This window comes from Cyanistes caeruleus, chromosome 17 (genome assembly GCF_971803275.1).
Source record: "Cyanistes caeruleus chromosome 17, bCyaCae1.hap1.1, whole genome shotgun sequence".
In the NCBI taxonomy this organism is placed as follows: domain Eukaryota; kingdom Metazoa; phylum Chordata; class Aves; order Passeriformes; family Paridae; genus Cyanistes; species Cyanistes caeruleus.
Genome location: NC_141717.1, coordinates 14800192 through 14816866, shown reverse-complemented (window position 1 = coordinate 14816866; position 16675 = coordinate 14800192). Strand labels below are relative to the sequence as shown.

At 50.8% G+C, this 16675-nt stretch overlaps 1 protein-coding gene across 3 annotated transcripts in view; it reads left to right on the top strand.

Moving 5' to 3' along the window:
* Positions 1-16675, top strand: part of CACNA1H (calcium voltage-gated channel subunit alpha1 H) — a 151465-nt gene that overhangs the window by 99308 nt on the left and 35482 nt on the right. For 2 of the 3 annotated variants that reach the window (XM_086854955.1, XM_086854956.1), the window contains 6 exons: positions 7165-7316; positions 8441-8626; positions 9148-9265; positions 10688-10843; positions 13426-13516; positions 15716-15924. In XM_086854955.1, coding sequence (XP_086711081.1) covers positions 7165-7316; positions 8441-8626; positions 9148-9265; positions 10688-10843; positions 13426-13516; positions 15716-15924 — 912 coding nt within the window. The remainder of the gene's footprint in view (positions 1-7164; positions 7317-8440; positions 8627-9147; positions 9266-10687; positions 10844-13425; positions 13517-15715; positions 15925-16675) is intronic. The other variant, XM_086854957.1, reaches the window with a different exon arrangement.

Genomic DNA, 16675 nt, shown 5'->3' with positions numbered 1-16675 from the left:
GTAATACTGCAAATATGTTCTGCCACGTGGGACCTCCTGCCCGGGAAGCTTCCGAAGGAAGTTGATTATCCCAGAGAACAAACTCTGCTCTGCGAGGAGAGGGAGATGTGGCATCCAGGGATTCTTCTGGAGAAAAGAATCCCAGCTTGGAGACAGAATCCTGGGATGGGCTGGAAGGGACCTTAAAGTTCATCCAGGGTCACCTCCCACCATCTCAGGCTTCTCCAAGCCCCATCCAGCCCAGCCTTGGGCACTTCCAGGGATCCAGGGGCAGCCACAGCTGCTCTGGGAATCTGTGCCGAGGCCTCACAGGGAATAATTCCTTCCCAGAATCCAAACCTGAACTTGAAGGACTGGCACAAAAATCTTGGGCAGTGCCTGAATTTGGAGTCTGGTCACTGCTGGAGAAGCTGAGCTCTGCTGGTTTGGGGTTTCAGTGCTTCCTCCACCCCACAGTGTCCCGTTGGCAGCTCCAGGAAGGAGCAGAGCCTCTGGGTATGGAATCATTAACCACAGAGCAGAGAGTTAAAAGGAATTCTGCAGAGCATTAGGAGATCAAGCAGGTCAATTGAAGGGAGGAAAAATTGCCATCAGTTATCTTCAATTAAATTGTTATCGCTCCACATGAAGGATCCCATTTAGAGGGAGGCATAAAACCTGAGAACGGAGGTGACTGAGAGAATAAATTCCCCATTTTTCATTCCAAACCCAGAGAGGGAACATCCATCAGCAGGCACAAGGAGGAGATCTCTTTTCCCTTCTGTTTCCAGCCTACTTTGAAGCAGAGCCCATTTGGAAATCTCTCACTGCAACGTTTTTTTTCCCGTAGAAAGCAGAAACTCCTCGAAGCCACAGCTTTCAGGAGAGGCATTAATAACAGAGAAACCCTTCTTGAGCAGGACTTGTGCTTCTGAGAGGTTGTGGTTGTGCCTGGCTGTTAAATTTGGGGCAGTGGCACCCCAAAATAGCAAATATCTCAGTTTCCAGGGCTGGGATATCCTGGTTCAAGTCCCTGATCCCTTTCCAAGGCCAGAGAGCAGAAATAACTTTGAACTGTGCTCATGAGCCTGGGAAAACACCACCCAAACCCTTTTTTTTCAGGAAGTTATATCACATAAAGGAAGGCAATTCCTGTGGTCTAGATGGACTAAAGCAGTTTGAAGTTGATTTTCAGGCAGGAGGAGTCCAACCTTGCAGTAAATAAACTTCACCCAAATGGTTTACACGGGAGATGTTTTCAGATGCAGGAGTTGAAAAGCCCACTTTGTTTTATTCCTGGGGGTTTTTTTGGGTTTGGTTTTTGAAAGGCAGGGAATGCAGAGGAGGAAGCAGCCAGGTCTGCAGTTGCTCGGGGGGTTCTGCTTGTTTGCTTTGCTGGGTTGTTTACTTACCTCAGAAATATCAGAATTGCTCAGTTTGATCTTTGACAAGCAAAGAAGGAGAGAAAAATAAAGGTCAAAATGGAGCCTTCATCTTTGCCGGGGTGTCACTTACATCCCCTGACAGCTCTGCTCCTGAAACTCCCTGGAAAAGGAGATTTTCCCAGCCTGCTCCAGAGGCATGGGAATGACACAGCTGGAAATAAAAGCCAGCAGAGTGAAGGGCAGCCTGTCCCTTCCCTGCTCAGGAGATGCCACAGCTTCCCTCCTTCCCTGGTTCTTGTCCTGGGAATGCTCAGATTTTTCCCTGTGAGGATGGGGAGGCCCTGGCACAGATTCCCAGAGAAGCTGTGGATCCCCTGGAAGTGTCCCAGGTCGTGTTGGACAGGGCTGGGAGCAGCCTGGGATAGTGGAAGGTGACCTTAGGTGGGACTGGATGGTCCAAAAAATCCCTGGATTCCTTCTCCTCCCTCTGCATTTTCCATGGGTTTGAATTCCGTGACAGGGGGCTGCAGACAGGTGAGCTGCAATGGTGGCAATGGAAAACCTGGCAGCTGGAGCATTATAATTGCCCAAAAATGAGGTGAGGGGAGGAAAGACGGACTGTGAGGATTAACAGATCATTATTGAGCCTGATCAGAGCCTCTGCAGGCTGGGCTGCAGCATCCAAAGCAGAAAAGCCAACATAAACAAGTGCTGCGAGTCCCACTGACAGCTTTAGGCTTGGGACTAAGAGAAAAAACAACCCAAGTGCAAAGGATGTTTACGAGACTCGATGTTCTGGGTTTGTTTACTGCTCCTCGGGGCTCTGCCACTCTCAGCTCTCCCAGCTCAGGGAAACTTGAGCTGCTTTGGAGAGGGATTTCTGAAGGAAAACTCATTTCTAACTCTGGGAGCTTCCCTGGTCATCCAGCAGGAAGGAGGAGCTGTGGAAGAGCTCTTTTCTCCACTGTCAGGGATTATTTCTCCGAGATTCAGAGCAGAAAGGTGTCCAGTTGTCCTGCTGGGACTGAGCCTAAATTATGTAAAATAGCAGCTGGTGGATGCAGCAATCAAAGGAGATGAGGGAAGAGGTGGGCGAGAGGAAAAAGAGGCACAAAGAGATCCCAGTCCTTGGAGACCTGCAGGAATTCAGGTGCACAAAGAGAACCCAAGGCTGCAAATTCCACCCCTTCATTCCCTGCTTGGAGGAGCCATCCATAATTTGACCATGATGGGTTTCTCTTCTATTTTTTTGTCACCCTGGTTCTGCTGCTGGGAACGGGGCAGAATTCTTGTTTTGACCTCCTTGACTTTGCCCTCTGAGCAGCCATAGGAGTCACTGAGGAGAATTTCTCCTCCATTTGCTCAGGTGTTTCTTTTATTTATCTGGAGAGGGACTCCTGGGGTTTTATTGGATTCAGTGATTCCAGGAAGGCTCTGGGGTCCTTGCTGAAACCACAAGTGGCAGATTCTCAGCGAGTGCCTGAGCTTCCGAGGTTTTCAGACCCGAGCTATTTAGGAGAGGATTTTTTTTTGTCTGTTTATCTGAACTTGGAATGAACTGTTTGAGGTTTGTCCCTAATAAAAGCATAGTTTGGAATCGTTGGAATATTCTGCAGCGTAAATATGGCCTTGAAAATGGGCAGAGGGGGACGTGTTTTGCCTGCAGTCAAGGCTTGCTCTTATTTAAACTCAAGGATGCTGAAATCTTCCAAACTGATCCCACACAGTTCCTGCCCTTCCTTCGAATAGTGGGAAACTGAATCCTGCAGCCCAAGGATGATTCAAAGCTGAAATTCTAAAGTTTAGACTCAAATCTGAGCTTTTTTGAGTCTTCCCTGGGATCTGCCAGTGGGATTTGTGGTAAAACCTTTCTGTGCTGGTTTTTGGTGACAGTTTCCAGCACAGCCATTCCCATTCCAGACTGAATGGGATCCTCATGCCAGCACTGACAATCTTCTCCCATATCCTGGGGATTCCTGTGCGTTTTGGATCTTCCTGCAATCCCACATGATCCCCTTTCAGCTCTGGAATTCTAAGCTGATGTAAAGGTCAATAATTGCAGCAGCAAAAGGTGTGGAGGTCCCCAGAGCTGCTGGGAGCAGTCGTGCTCTCCCTCTTTGTGTCTGGAAAAGGAATTTTTTCCTGATGCAGCTCAGAGCCCAATGGTGGGCAGGAATTTTCCCTGCCAGAGTCGTTAGGGCTTTGGAAAAAAACTGGCAAAGAAAGCAAAAACCTCCACTTTAGACCAACTCTCCTGGAAGCGCCTCATGTTGCTGCCAAGCTTTGTTCCACATCCCGATCCGAGCTGCATTTCGTGACAGAACCACTGCTCGAGCCAAAAGCCTGAAGTTCCCAGTTCGGAGAAGGTCAAAACGAGACATTGCAGCGATTTGAAGGTGTTGCTGTGATTTCGTTTTCTCCCAGCCAGAAAGTTGGATGAAAATAATCCTCGCCATGAAAAGCTTTGTTTGCAGCAAATCGATGATTTGTTTCGCTCCTGGAAAAAAACCTCCTGCTCTGGGATTAGCTTTAATTTGGACAAGAAACAACAGTGGCTCCTAGTGGCTGACTCTGAGGGAATGGCCAAATCCATCTTGAGTGTCCCTTTCTTGACCCTTCTCGTGGATCTTTGCTCGTCAGCGAGCGGGAGGAGCGGGAAATCTGCGCTGGGAGCAATAAACCATTTCAGAAGGCGCAAAAATATCCCCATTTCCCGGGCTGCTGGTGTCGGGAGAAGGGAATTACAAGGCTGGAGCATTGGATGTTTGGCTCATCTGCTCCACTCCAATAATCCCCAGCAGAGCTTGGCCGCCGTTCAGGCCCATCCATCCTTGTCCTGCCTGGTGTCCCGGCAGGATCCCGCTCCCGCATCCCAGCTCGCGGCTGGCCCTGTCATCACCGCTCCAAACGCCATCCCAAAAGGATAATGAAGATCCCTGAGGTGAGATTTTGCAGTGTCAGCCGTCCCTCAACCTTTCCCAGGCGTCCTGCTGTGCTGCAATCTGCTGGATCAGCTCCTGGGCACAGCTGCTGACGTTCCAGGCCGCCTCCTTGGCCTCTCCTGTCCCTCCTGGCCTCTCTCCCCTCCGTGACAGATCACTGCGGATTTTTCTCCCGGACTTCAATAGGAAGCAAAAGTCGCGGCGCTGGGGACAAAGCAAAAAGGACACAAATTGTCAAGGGAAACTGGGAAATAAATGCAGGATTGGCTGAGTGCTCCACAGGCCACGGGAGAATCTTGGGTTTGCCTAAGGAAAATTGAGATTTTAGAGAATAACAATGTACAAATTCCTTTTATTTGCCATAGGGTGTTTTGGGGGTTGTTCAGCTTGTCAGATTTTTTGGTGGTGACTCTGAGATTGTCTTTTCATGTTGGACTCGAAGACCTTTGAGGTCTTTTCCAACCTCAGCAATTCTGTGCTTCTATATCCACGTCATTCCAGGATTAGGGGTTTTGAAGTGCTTGCCAGGAAGCCAAATTTTCATGATCCAATTGTAACTCCTGGCAGCAGCACAGTGAATTTGGAGAACCCCACACTACATTTGCCTTCGGTGCATGAGGCTGCCGCTCTGTGGAAGAGGACAAGGCTCTGGGAATGGCAGCAGGCAGGTTTTCCATGTTTCCCAGGAAAAAAGTGCAGGAAAAACAGAGCAACCCCAACAGGCTGCAGATTCCTGTCAGGAATGATGGTGGCTTCTTCCCCAAGACAGTCAGCAAGAGGGTGAGAGGAAATGGCCTCAAGCTGTGCCAGGGGAGGTTCCGGTTGGACAGCAGCAGGAATTTCTTCATGGAAAGGGAGCTCAGGCCTTGGAAGTGCCCAGGGAGGTTTGGAGTCCCCATCCCTGGAGGTGTCCAAGGAATTCCTGGAGGTGGCACTCGGAGCTCTGGGCTGGGGACAAGGTGGGGATCAGGACTCGATGGTCCTGGAGGTCTTTTCCAGCCTCAGCGCTCCTGGGATTTGGGATTCCGTGTGATTCCTTGCTGATGATTGTCATTAATTTCCCAGCCTCGGCCTGCCACCAACACCCTTTTCCAGGAGCTCTGTGCCTGCGGGGACACGAGACTTTAATGAGTTATTTTGCTCCTTGTCAAGAATTCCCTCGTCCTGGGGGGACCCTGAACGTGCCAGGTCCTGCCAAAGAGCTCGGGGACGCTGCCAGCACCGTGTCCTGCCACCGCTCGGAGCCTGGGAGCCTGCAGGGCTATTTTAGGATCAGTCTCTGTGGAGAGCTGGTTAAATTCCATCCCAGAGCGGCCCTGGGCTGCTGCTGAGGGTTTTATTTTTGCCTCTCCCCGGGTTGTTTTGGCGTCGTGATGGAGAGGAATGGGATGGGTGAGCTCTGCCCCATGCGAGGGGATCGGGCCCAGGCGCTCAGGTGCTGGCTGGAGATGGAAGAACTGCACATTTCCCACATTTCTCCCGGTATCCCATGGCAATTCGAGTTTATGGATTAGAACCGGGAGCTCTGAGTGCTCTTCCCCCCCGGATAAATGGTTGAGCAGCAGACAGACGATTGCAGGGAGTAATTTAGCAGTGAATGATGGCTCATTAGCAGCCCACGAGCTGGAGGGGATGTGTGGGCTCTTCCCGAATCCCAGTTAACTCTTCCACCCTCTCCTCCCACAGCCAAGGGTTGGATTTCCCGAGTGTGGAGTTCAGTGTGATGGTGTTACAGTGGTTTCTCCTTCAGAGCCTCAAATAGTGCCACAACATCCCCCAAAACAGCCGGGTTTTACCCCCCCTAACGAGGGATGGGGAATAAAGAGAATTATTATCAGTCCAGGAGATGAGTCAGATATGAAAATCACACCTTTTCCCAGACAGTGTCATTACACTGAGGAAAAGGAAATGAAAAAGACTCATTTTGCCTCACAAAGGAGCAGGCCTGGAACTAGAACTGCTCGCTGCAGAGCCGGGTGCTGTTGGAAGGAGCAGCTCCCGTGAGTGAATAAATCAATCCCACCTTTTCCCGTTTTCCCTGCCACGTCTGGGCACCGGGCAGGCTTTGCTGCACTTCCCAGGAAAGGAATGGAATGTCTGGAAACAAGGTTGGAGCCCGAGGGAATGTGGTGCTGGGATAGAGGAGGGGCATGGAAAAATCTTGGATTTTGGCTCCATTAAACTCCTGCACACCCAGAGAAACTCAGAGATCCTGAACGCAGTCCTGGCACTCAGGGCTAGGATTAAAATCTGCTGGTTCAAATCCTTAAATGCTTAAATAATGCTAAAAATCCTGCCACTTCCAATCTGCTGGTTTTAGGAAAGGCTGTTTTGGGGTTTGGGGGGAAATTTCCAGAGGGAGATAAATACCTCAAGAGATACAAAACTATTGATCCCACAGGTTTTAATTGTGAGGGTTTTTCCCTAAAACTCTTCGGAGGTGTTGGAAAAAAAATGCTTTGTTGTAGTGAATAGAGCTGTGATATTCCTCTGTCCAAAGCAGCGTTCCTGGTTTGGATGTAGCAGCATCCACAAAGTTCTGCTGGAGTCAGTGCAGGAAAAGCAGAGAGATCCATGTGAATCCAGGCAGATTCCAGCCTGGATAATTCTACCTTGGAACAAACCCTCTGCTTTGCTTAGACTGAATTATTTTGGATTGGGCACAGTTCCTCTCCAGCTGCTCCAGAACTGGGCTGAGATCCTGTGATCCCAGTAAAACTCACAGGGATAAATCCAGGAGTTTTATCTGCTGTACCCTCAGACATTTCTTTTTCTCCGTGGCTTTCCAGAAGGAGCACAAATCCCAGCAGGAGGAACATTTCCCATTTTCTCTGACCACCCTGCTTTTCCACCCACAGCCAGACGAGCTGACCAACGCCCTGGAGATCAGCAACATCGTCTTCACCAGCATGTTTGCCCTGGAGATGCTCCTGAAACTCCTGGCCTTTGGGATCTTTGGCTACATCAAGAACCCCTACAACATCTTCGACGGGATCATCGTGGTCATCAGGTCACTGCTGGTCCTTTCCCCACCGCGGCTGAGGGTCCAGATGGGCTGGGGAGAGGGATGAGGATTGGGAATGGCAAGGGAAATTTAGGTGGAGTCACCATCCCTGGATGTGTTCAAAAGACTGGATGTGGCACTCGGTGCCGTGGTTTGGCTGGTGAGGATCTTAAAAGCCCCTTCCAGCCTGGTTCATTCTGTGATTCCATGTGTTAATCCAGGGTTGGGATGTGTTCTAATTGTGCTGGATTTTTGGATCCCTGTCCTTAGGAGGGCTAAAGTGAAGCCAAAGTAATGTCCAGAGTAAATCAACCTGGCAGATGGAGAGGAAAATCTGTTTATGCCACATATCTGGCACTGGGGAGGATTTTCCACTCCAGTGCAGGGTGGCTGTTCCTGGGACAGGGGTGCTGGGGGTGTCCCCATGCCAGCAGTGCCCTCCCTCTCCCAAACTACCCCAGCTCGGCTGGAACTGGGCAAGCAGGAGGGGAAGGGAGGGCCCTGTTCCACTGTGATCCCCAGGGGATCCTTCCTGACCCCCCCTCCATCAGGAATTTGGGGTGAGGAGTTCCAGGGACACAGAGGTGTAAACCAGGAGAGTGCCCTTGGCACATCCCTGTGATCCGGACAAGGCTCAAGGGTCGGAAAAGTCGAGTTCTGAACAAAGGTCTGATCCAACCAACCCCCCAAAACATCCCTCTGGATGCTCCAAAGGGAGATAAATACCTCAAGGGACAGAAAACTATCGATCCTACTGACTTGAAGTGGGCTTTTGTTTCCCTGATTCTCTTAAGAGATGCCAGAAGAAAAATAACAAACGGAGCTGTGCTGATATTCCGATATCATAGGAAAGGATATTCCAGGGACAAAATTGCATCCCACATTACTGTAGTGGTGCAGACATGGAGAATCCCGGGAAAAAAAGGAGATTAATTAAGGAATTAATTAAGGAATAAATTAAGGAGGGAATTCACCCCCAAAACCGCTGTAAAGGAGATGAATTGCGCCACGAGAGGCGCGACCGCACGGCTGGGGAGCGAAAAGCGGGAAAGGAGTGGGAAAGGAGCGGGAAAAGGGCGGATTCCTGGGGGGAAGCAGCTGGTCCCAGCGGTGCCCCCGTGTCCCTGCAGTGTCTGGGAGATCATCGGGCAGTCGGACGGGGGCCTGTCCGTGCTCCGCACGTTCCGGCTGCTCCGCGTGCTGAAGCTGGTGCGCTTCATGCCCGCCCTGCGCCGCCAGCTCGTGGTGCTCATGAAGACCATGGACAACGTGGCCACCTTCTGCATGCTGCTCATGCTCTTCATCTTCATCTTCAGGTAATTCCCAGCCCGGCGGCTCTTGCTTGAGGAGTTGTTCCATTTCGGGAATGTGTGGGGATAGGGACAGGCCAGCACTGTGTGGGGAGTGCTCCCAGCGGGATATTTATCCCTTTCCAGCCTGGTTTTCATGGAATGCCATCATTGCAGGGGTGAATGAAGGATGCAAACGGGTGGTAACTGGCCCTCAGAGGCTCCTGAGCTGTGCCTGTCACTGACTGAACCGTACCAGTATTAGATTTGGGATGGAAATTATGCAGATTCCGAGATTTCTGCCTGTTTGACCTTCTAATGCCCCTCAGGATCCTCTGCTTGGAAACCAGGGAGCTGGCAACGTGGTTTGTCATTTTTCCAGACAAAGGAGATCCTTGATTTTCCCTTGCAGTGCAGACAACCAGAATGAAATGCGAGGCAGGAGAAACAAATTGCAGGGTGAAAAAAAACCCCACCGGGAACATAAAAGTATCCATAAAACCCCATTTCACCCACGTGTTCCTTCCATCTCCCTCTCCCCACTCCAGCATCCTCGGCATGCACCTCTTTGGATGCAAGTTCAGCCTGAAAACCGACACGGGAGACACAGTTCCCGACAGGAAGAATTTTGATTCCTTACTTTGGGCCATTGTGACCGTGTTCCAGGTAAGCTCTGAGTCCTCAGGGATGTTTTTAAGGGGAAACATGAGGAGGTTTTGTTCCACGAAACTCTTCCAGGAGGTGTTGAATTTGGAGAGAAGAGTTATTAGGGCAGAGATGGCGTTTCTGTGTCTAAAAGCCCTGAAATCTACCCAAAATCAGCACTGCCTGTATCTCTTATCAGTAAAAGGAGGGTGTCCACTCTTCTTTTCCTTTTTTGCTGCCCATCCTGCTCCTGCTCTGCAGATCTCTGTCTCCTGCACTGCCCCTTTGCAGACAATCCTGTGTAACTGGGAGTGACAAATGCCCTCCCCAGCCACAGCTGGAGGTGCTTGATATAAAAAGTTGTGGTTCCTCTGCAGCCAAGTTCTGGTTTGTGCCTGAAATTCCTGGCAGCTTCCACAACAGAGGAATCAGCTGCTGTTTTGAGGATATTTTAAATATAAATATCAGACTTTCAAAGCTCAGGCCTTAGAATCTGAGTGCAACAAGTGTAAATAAAGTTTCTGAAGGCAGAGTAGCATCCCTCAAAGTGGAAACCAGTCCAGAGCCTTCGCTGTGGATATAAATTCCTACAAAGGAACAAGGACAAATCAACCCCAGCCTCAGAGCTTCCCATTTTTGCCTTCCCAACACACGGATTGCTGCATTTCTCCTCCCAGTCCCTTGGGAAACGCAGCTGGCACGGAGCACAGAGGCTCAGTCCTGTGTCCCCAGAAGGTTATTGAACAGCATGACTCAGTGCAGCACTCCTGTCCCCAAATCCACCTTGGTCTGGGGGCTTTGGGGCCATTTTCACTGCCTGAATTAATGTGGAACCTGAGCCTGTCATCCATTTCTCCGGGATTTTTGAAGCTGGAGAGCAGAAATCCCTGAGGAAGATCCCTCAGAGCTTTTGCAGTGACAGGGATTTTTCTGCCCAGAGTTTTTACCTAAAGGAAGCAACTTCCCTGAGGTTCTGGAGCCACCCAGTGTCACAGATCTCATTAAATATCCCGTCCCTTACCCTTTCCTTCAGCTAAAGAGCAGCCTGAGAGGAGACAAGATCTGTGGCCTCAGGCCTGTTATCTTCTGATGGTTATCAGAGGAGGCAACATCTCCACAAAATAATGGGATTAGGACAGTGCATCCTTCACTTTGGGATATCTCAGATCTAAACTGTCCTCTGTGGGCAGGGGAGTGCCAGCCCTTCCTGCAGGGAGGGGAGGCTCCGCCAGCAGAGGTGCAAAGATCTAAATAAAGGCAAATTTCTACAGCGTGATCCGAAATCACATGCGAAAGAGCTAAATAAAGGCCAATTTCTGCTGCCTCATCTCATGGCTTGGCTGAGGAAAGGTCAGGAGGAGAGGGGGAGCTGCAGGGGCTCAGTGCAGCTGCTGTGCACCGAGCACTGGAGGAACTGAGGCTCTTGCTCCCCTTTCCCTGCAGATCCTGACGCAGGAGGACTGGAACGTGGTGCTCTACAACGGGATGGCCTCCACCTCCTCCTGGGCCGCCCTCTACTTCGTGGCCCTGATGACATTTGGCAATTACGTGCTCTTCAACCTCCTGGTGGCCATCCTGGTGGAAGGATTCCAGGCAGAGGTGAGAGATCCAGGCTGGGGAGAGAGCTGACACACACGGGTGGGGATAACCCATGTCAGGGAAATCATCTACCCACGCAAATCAAATGAAGGGGTGCAGATGAGCTGTGTTGGGCACCTGAAGCTCTGCTGGATCAGCCTTTGCAGTTAAAGCCCACTGGATGTGGAAGGGGAATTGGGGACTTTTGATCTCCTACACGGTCTGCTGTGTGATTTAGAAGAAATAATTTGAGATTAATTTTACTCACCAGATCTCGCATATATCCCACAGTTTGTGTTTCTGTGTGGTGGAACTCAGGCTTTCAATATATCCAAAAGCTTTACTAAAATCCAAAACAAGATTAAATCAACTGGCTTCCCTTGATAAGGGAAAGGGAATCGGGGTTGTCCTAAAAGGAAATCGGGGTTGCTGAGCAGGGCTTTCCCCTCATGTTTTCCCCACATGTTCCAGCCCTGAGGACCAGGATGGCTCAGAGTCCTGTCCTTTCCTTGGGACTCTGTCCCTTCTGGAATATTTCTGGAGCTCAGCTGTTCCAAAGCTGTTTCCAGCTTCCTAACACGAAATTCTCGGATCTTTGGGCCGATGCTTTATAAGGTGGAAGGACTTTTTCTCCACTCAGCAGCCTGGCAGCCCGCGGGGATCTTTGCAGGGAGCAGCTCCCATTCCTCCCCTGCCCTCTGGGAGCTGGAACCTCGTGCTGATGTGCAGCCAGAGCTGGGCAGAGCTCTCTGAGTGCCTGATTGCTCCTCCAGACAAACTGTGGTTTGGCTCAGCCCTGATGGCTCCTTTCAGAGGTTTAAATGTGTGTAAGCTCTGCTTTTCCCAGCCTGGATTATTCACCCCAAAGCAGCAGCCGCAGACGTGGCACTTGCAGGGCACATTTTGCTCTCCGTTCCCATTTATTTTCAGCCCTGACATCAGGCTCATCACTTGTCTCAGCGAGAGGTGTTACACAAAACCCTGCAGGGCTCCTCTCAGGCCTTGCACTGAGGAATCATGGAATCCTGGAATGGCCTGGAAGGGACTTCAAAGTTCTGGTTCCACCCCACTGCCATGGGCAGGGAACCTTCCACCAGAGCAGATTGCTCTGGCTGCAAAACAAAGACAAATTCTGGGAGCTGGGTTTGCTTTTGTCATCCCTGGTTCTGCTGCTGGGAACAGGGCAGAATTCTTGTTTTGACCTCTTTGACTTTGCCCTCTGAACAGCCACAGCAGTCACTGAGGAGAATTTCTCCTCCATTTGCTCAGGTGTTTCATTTATTTATCTGGAGAGGGACTCCTGGGAGATGTGTGCAGCTGAGAGCTGCTCTCAACTCAGAGCCATCAGCAGGGCTTCAGCAAGGGCACTAAAAATTGTCCTGTGAACCACAGCAAATGCTCTCAGCCTGATGCCAGCTCCTGATCTGCCTCTGGAGCAAGTTTGCCAGGAATTTTCCTAGAAGAGAACAGACTTAAATGGCCACAAACCCGTTTTTAGTACATTTGTGCTTAGTACAAGTAGCCAGACTTCAAACAGGGCCGTAATTGCATATTTGTGCTTACACCGTTCCCATGTCATTTTGAAATCTCCCCCCAGAGCTGCTCTGGGAGAGCAGGAAAACCTTCCAAAATTGTGCAGATCTTTCATCCACTCTGCACTGGCGTTTCTGCTCTGAAACAAAGATGAATCAGGGAGCTCAAGCCTTTCACTCATCCTGGCCGCGGCACTTCGCAATAAATCACTGGCAAAATGAAGTTCATTGCCACTTCAGCACCGTGCCTCTGGAAATTGTGGGGATTTGTTCAGGCACCAGGCAAGGAGCTGTGTTCCTTTTTCTGGGATCAGCTCTTCAATCCAGCCGTTTGCTATGGATTTGCACAGATTCCTGCAGTCCTGAGGAATCCAGCCAGAGTCCTGCTGGCATTCTGCTGGAATCCCTCTCCCAGCAAGGAGAGCCTGAGGCTGGCTCCTCTGTCCCAGGCTGACCGTTTCTGCTGGCAGATGTGTGCAAAGGGGAAAACGAGCTGGACTTCCAGCAGGAAAGGCAGGGTGAGGGTGGCTCTTCCCTGTCCTGAGACGCTGCAGGGCTGCCAGGCAAACTGGCCTCATTCCCTCTGCCTCAGGTTGCCAAGAGATTTCCCAAAACAATCTGTTCCCAGCCAGCACAAGCAGATCAGGGTTTCCAGATCTAAGTCAATTTTAAAGTGCTGTCAAACACGGGATTAAAACCCTCTGACATCCTTTGACATCAAACCCTCCGTGCTTTCAGCTGGGATCATGGAGAGAGCAAACAAGCAGCCCCAGCATGCCAGGTTTTTCAGTCATTCCTGCAATTCCAGCTGCTCTGGGATGTTTTCCCCTGGGATCTGCTGTTCCAGGAGCAGTGTAGGAAGCACAGTGACATGGCAGGGACGCGGTGACAGCCACAGCATCGTCCTTTCTGTCCAGATGAGGAAAAACAAGGAAGAGGGACTCACCTGGGATCATTCCCAGGGTGGTCTCAGAGGGAATTTGGTATAAACCACCCACGGGGAGCAGAGCTCTGAGCTGCTGAGGAACCCTAATGAATTGAGTCTGTTAATTACCTTCCTCCTCTCTGCAGGGAGATGCCAACAGGTCAGACACAGATGAGGACAAGACATCTGCCAACTTCGAGGACGAGTTTGAGAAGCTGAAAGACCTCAGAGCAACAGGTGGGGTTTTGTGCCTGCACTTTCCTGGGAATCTGGGAGCTACAACTCTGCTTCCACAACAGAAAGAACCCAGGTTTATTTGGCAATTAATCTGATTGCAAAGCGACCAGAGCAGCTCTGCAAAGCGTAGGGGACGCTGGATGAGCACTGATATTTCCTTTAGACAGATGTTTTTTTCTAATTTAAACATCCCCAAGAATTTTTAGCTGTGTCTCCTCCTTCCCCCTGCACCATTAGCACAGAGTGCTTTGCTGACAGCAATGTTCTCACCCCACTTCTCGGCAGCTTTTCCAATCAATCATGTTCTCATCTGTTCCTTTTGGTTTCCCACACAAAATGCATTTGGGTGAGGTTTGATGGATGGAAAATCTTGCTGCTCATTTGTGTTCCAGGAGGGTCTGGCAGTCGATTTAGGGAAGGCCCACACTGCTCTGGTGTACCAAAAACATGGAATTGGAGGTGACAGCCTTCACTTTGCAGCCAGAGGGGCGACAAAGAGGGATCACACATTTTTAACAGTCAATGATGGTAAACAGGAGCCACTTCAGTTCCTGCTTCCTTTGATTCCCAGCTTGGGCTCTGTTAGGATCCCACCAAATGCTTCCAAACCAGGATTTGTTTCAGCCAAGGAAATGCTGATTGTGGGGGAATTCAGCTGAGGAAGGGGCAGAAACATTTGTTGGGGAAGCTGAGGCAGAGCTGGATCACAGGAAGGTGATGGAGAAGCTGAGGCTGGAGACGAAGTAGCAAATCCCCAACACCAATTGATCAAACATCCCTTGCAATGGGACAGGAATGAGCCCACGGGACCAAACCTGCACCAGCTTCAAATCAGGAGAGATTTCTGGGGGAAAGAAATATTGTCACCTCTGCTCAGGTGACACAGAGAGAGAAACCAGGGCTGAAGGTGCTGTCAGTCCACGTCCAGGAGTGATTGTGTCCAGGGGCCAGGTGGTGACTCAACAGCAAAAAGGTTTCAGCAATTCCAGTGCAGAGCTCTTGGTGTTTAACTCAGGGGCAGGAGGGATGTGTTTGGCAGAGTAGCAAATTTTAGCTGAAATTTCCACCCTCGAGGTGAATTCCAGCATCCCCATGGATTCCTGGGGTGCAGGTCAGGGATCTGTGCACAAACCAGCAGCGGAACACATCCAATTAAAGCAAATTTTACTGCAGGAGCCCCCAGTGGAACAAACAGAGCAGGGGTGAGGCACCCAGTTGGATTTCTCCCTGCAGAACTGAACTGCTTCCCTTCTGATCCTTCCCCCTCCTCAAGGCTGGTTCTGAAATATCAGCTGATTCCTGAAATGAAAGCAGAGCCCACTCAGCCCAGTAGAACAGGAATTAGTCCAGCCCTAGTGTGGGGTTTGAACCCAGCCTTTGGTTCTGTTACAGGGTTAGCTCTGGTTTGGTTCAGAGCAAATATTGAGTTTTGCAGCCTGTTCCTGCCCTACAGCTAAAATAGTTCATTTTTGGGATTTCCACAGTGCTGTGCAATTCCATTTCTGTTATGGGTGGGAAAAAGCAACTTCCATTTCCTGTTCCCAGTGTTTGCTGAGTGCCTCCCCACGTGTGAACTTCAGGCATGTCACAAAATCCTGAAACTCCAGACTCAGCTCAGGCAGGAGCTGAAACCCCCAAGTGGAATTCAGCCTGGAAATTCTCAGCCAGCCCCAAAACTCAAATTCCACTCTCTAAATCCCAAGGAACAGAGAGCAAAACTTCCTGGAAGTGCTCAAAGCTCCAGGGGCTTGGAGAAACCTGATCTAGTGGGAGACATCCCTGCCTGTGGAAGGGGGCTTGGAATGAGAGGATGGGATGGGATGAGATATGGAATGAGATGGAATGAGATATGGAATGAGATATGGAATGAGATATGGAATGAGATATGGAATGAGATGGAATGAGATACGGAATGAGATGGGCTGGGATGAGATGGAATAAGATGGAATGAGATGGGTTGGGATAAGATGGGATGAGATGATCCCCAAGTTCCATTCCAAGCCAAGCCATTCCATAATTCCACGATTCCTTTGGAGGGCGCTGAGTTACCAAAGGCTCCTTGAGAAATCGTGGCGTTCACCCGAAGCCTTTCAACACCACGGTGGGATCTCACTGCCCACAGCTCCGCTTGGCAGAGCTGTTGGAGGTCCCCAGCAGCAGTGTCCCCTCACGTGGTGTCCTCTGTCCCCCTGTGTGCAGAGATGAAGATGTACTCGCTGGCTGTCACCCCCAACGGGCACCTGGAGGCCAGGGGGGCCGTGCCCCCGCCCATCATCATGCGCACGGCGGCCACCCCGATGCCCACCCCGAAGTGCTCCCCACACCTGGACTCCCTGCACGCCCTCGGGGACTCGAGGAGAGGCAGCAACGCCTCGCTGGACCCCACGGGCTACGACCAGAAGTCCTTGGTAGGTTCTTGTGGCCAGCAACTCGCCCTTGGTGACGCAGAGCGCGGTGTCCTTGTCTCCAGGGATGTTCTGGGGTGGAAGGGACCCAAGAGGATCGAGGGAATGGCTCTTACAGGGGTTGATCCCACAAATTTGGTCACCAGCTGAGCTCAGCCTGGGGACAGACATTGCTGGAGAATGGAAAGGAGGCTGCGGGAGGTGGGAAATGTAGAAAAGCAGGAGGAGAGCAGAGCTGGGGTGTGCAGCGCTGGGCGGTGACAACACAACAGCCAAGGGCTCTGAGTCCATGGAAAGGGAAAACAGGGATGTACTGGGATTTTCCTGCCTGCTGCCCCACGGGAAGCTCTTGCCAAACCATCTCACTGGAGAGCCATAACCTTAACGAGTTCCATGACCCCTCCGAGGAGGAGCAGGAATCTTTTCCAGCCACACCAGCCTTTTGGGATGTCTTGGAGAAGCTGTCAGGTGTTGTGTGAGGATGAGACCTGCTTCCCCCCTGGTGTTTTAGGGCTGTATCTTGAATTTATGTTGTGTCAGGGGGATGAAACATTTTCCCTTGAGCTTTGGTTACGGTCCCACAGCCCTGCTGGAGGGGAAATCCAGGGAGCAAGGGGATGAGGGGGTTTGGAATGAGGAGATGGGATGAGATGATCTTCAAGGTCCCTTCCAAACCGAGCCATTCTATAATTCTGGTGCCTTTTGAGGGTCACTGGACAGAGGCTGGACAGAGTTAAAGAAATAAAGTAGGGAT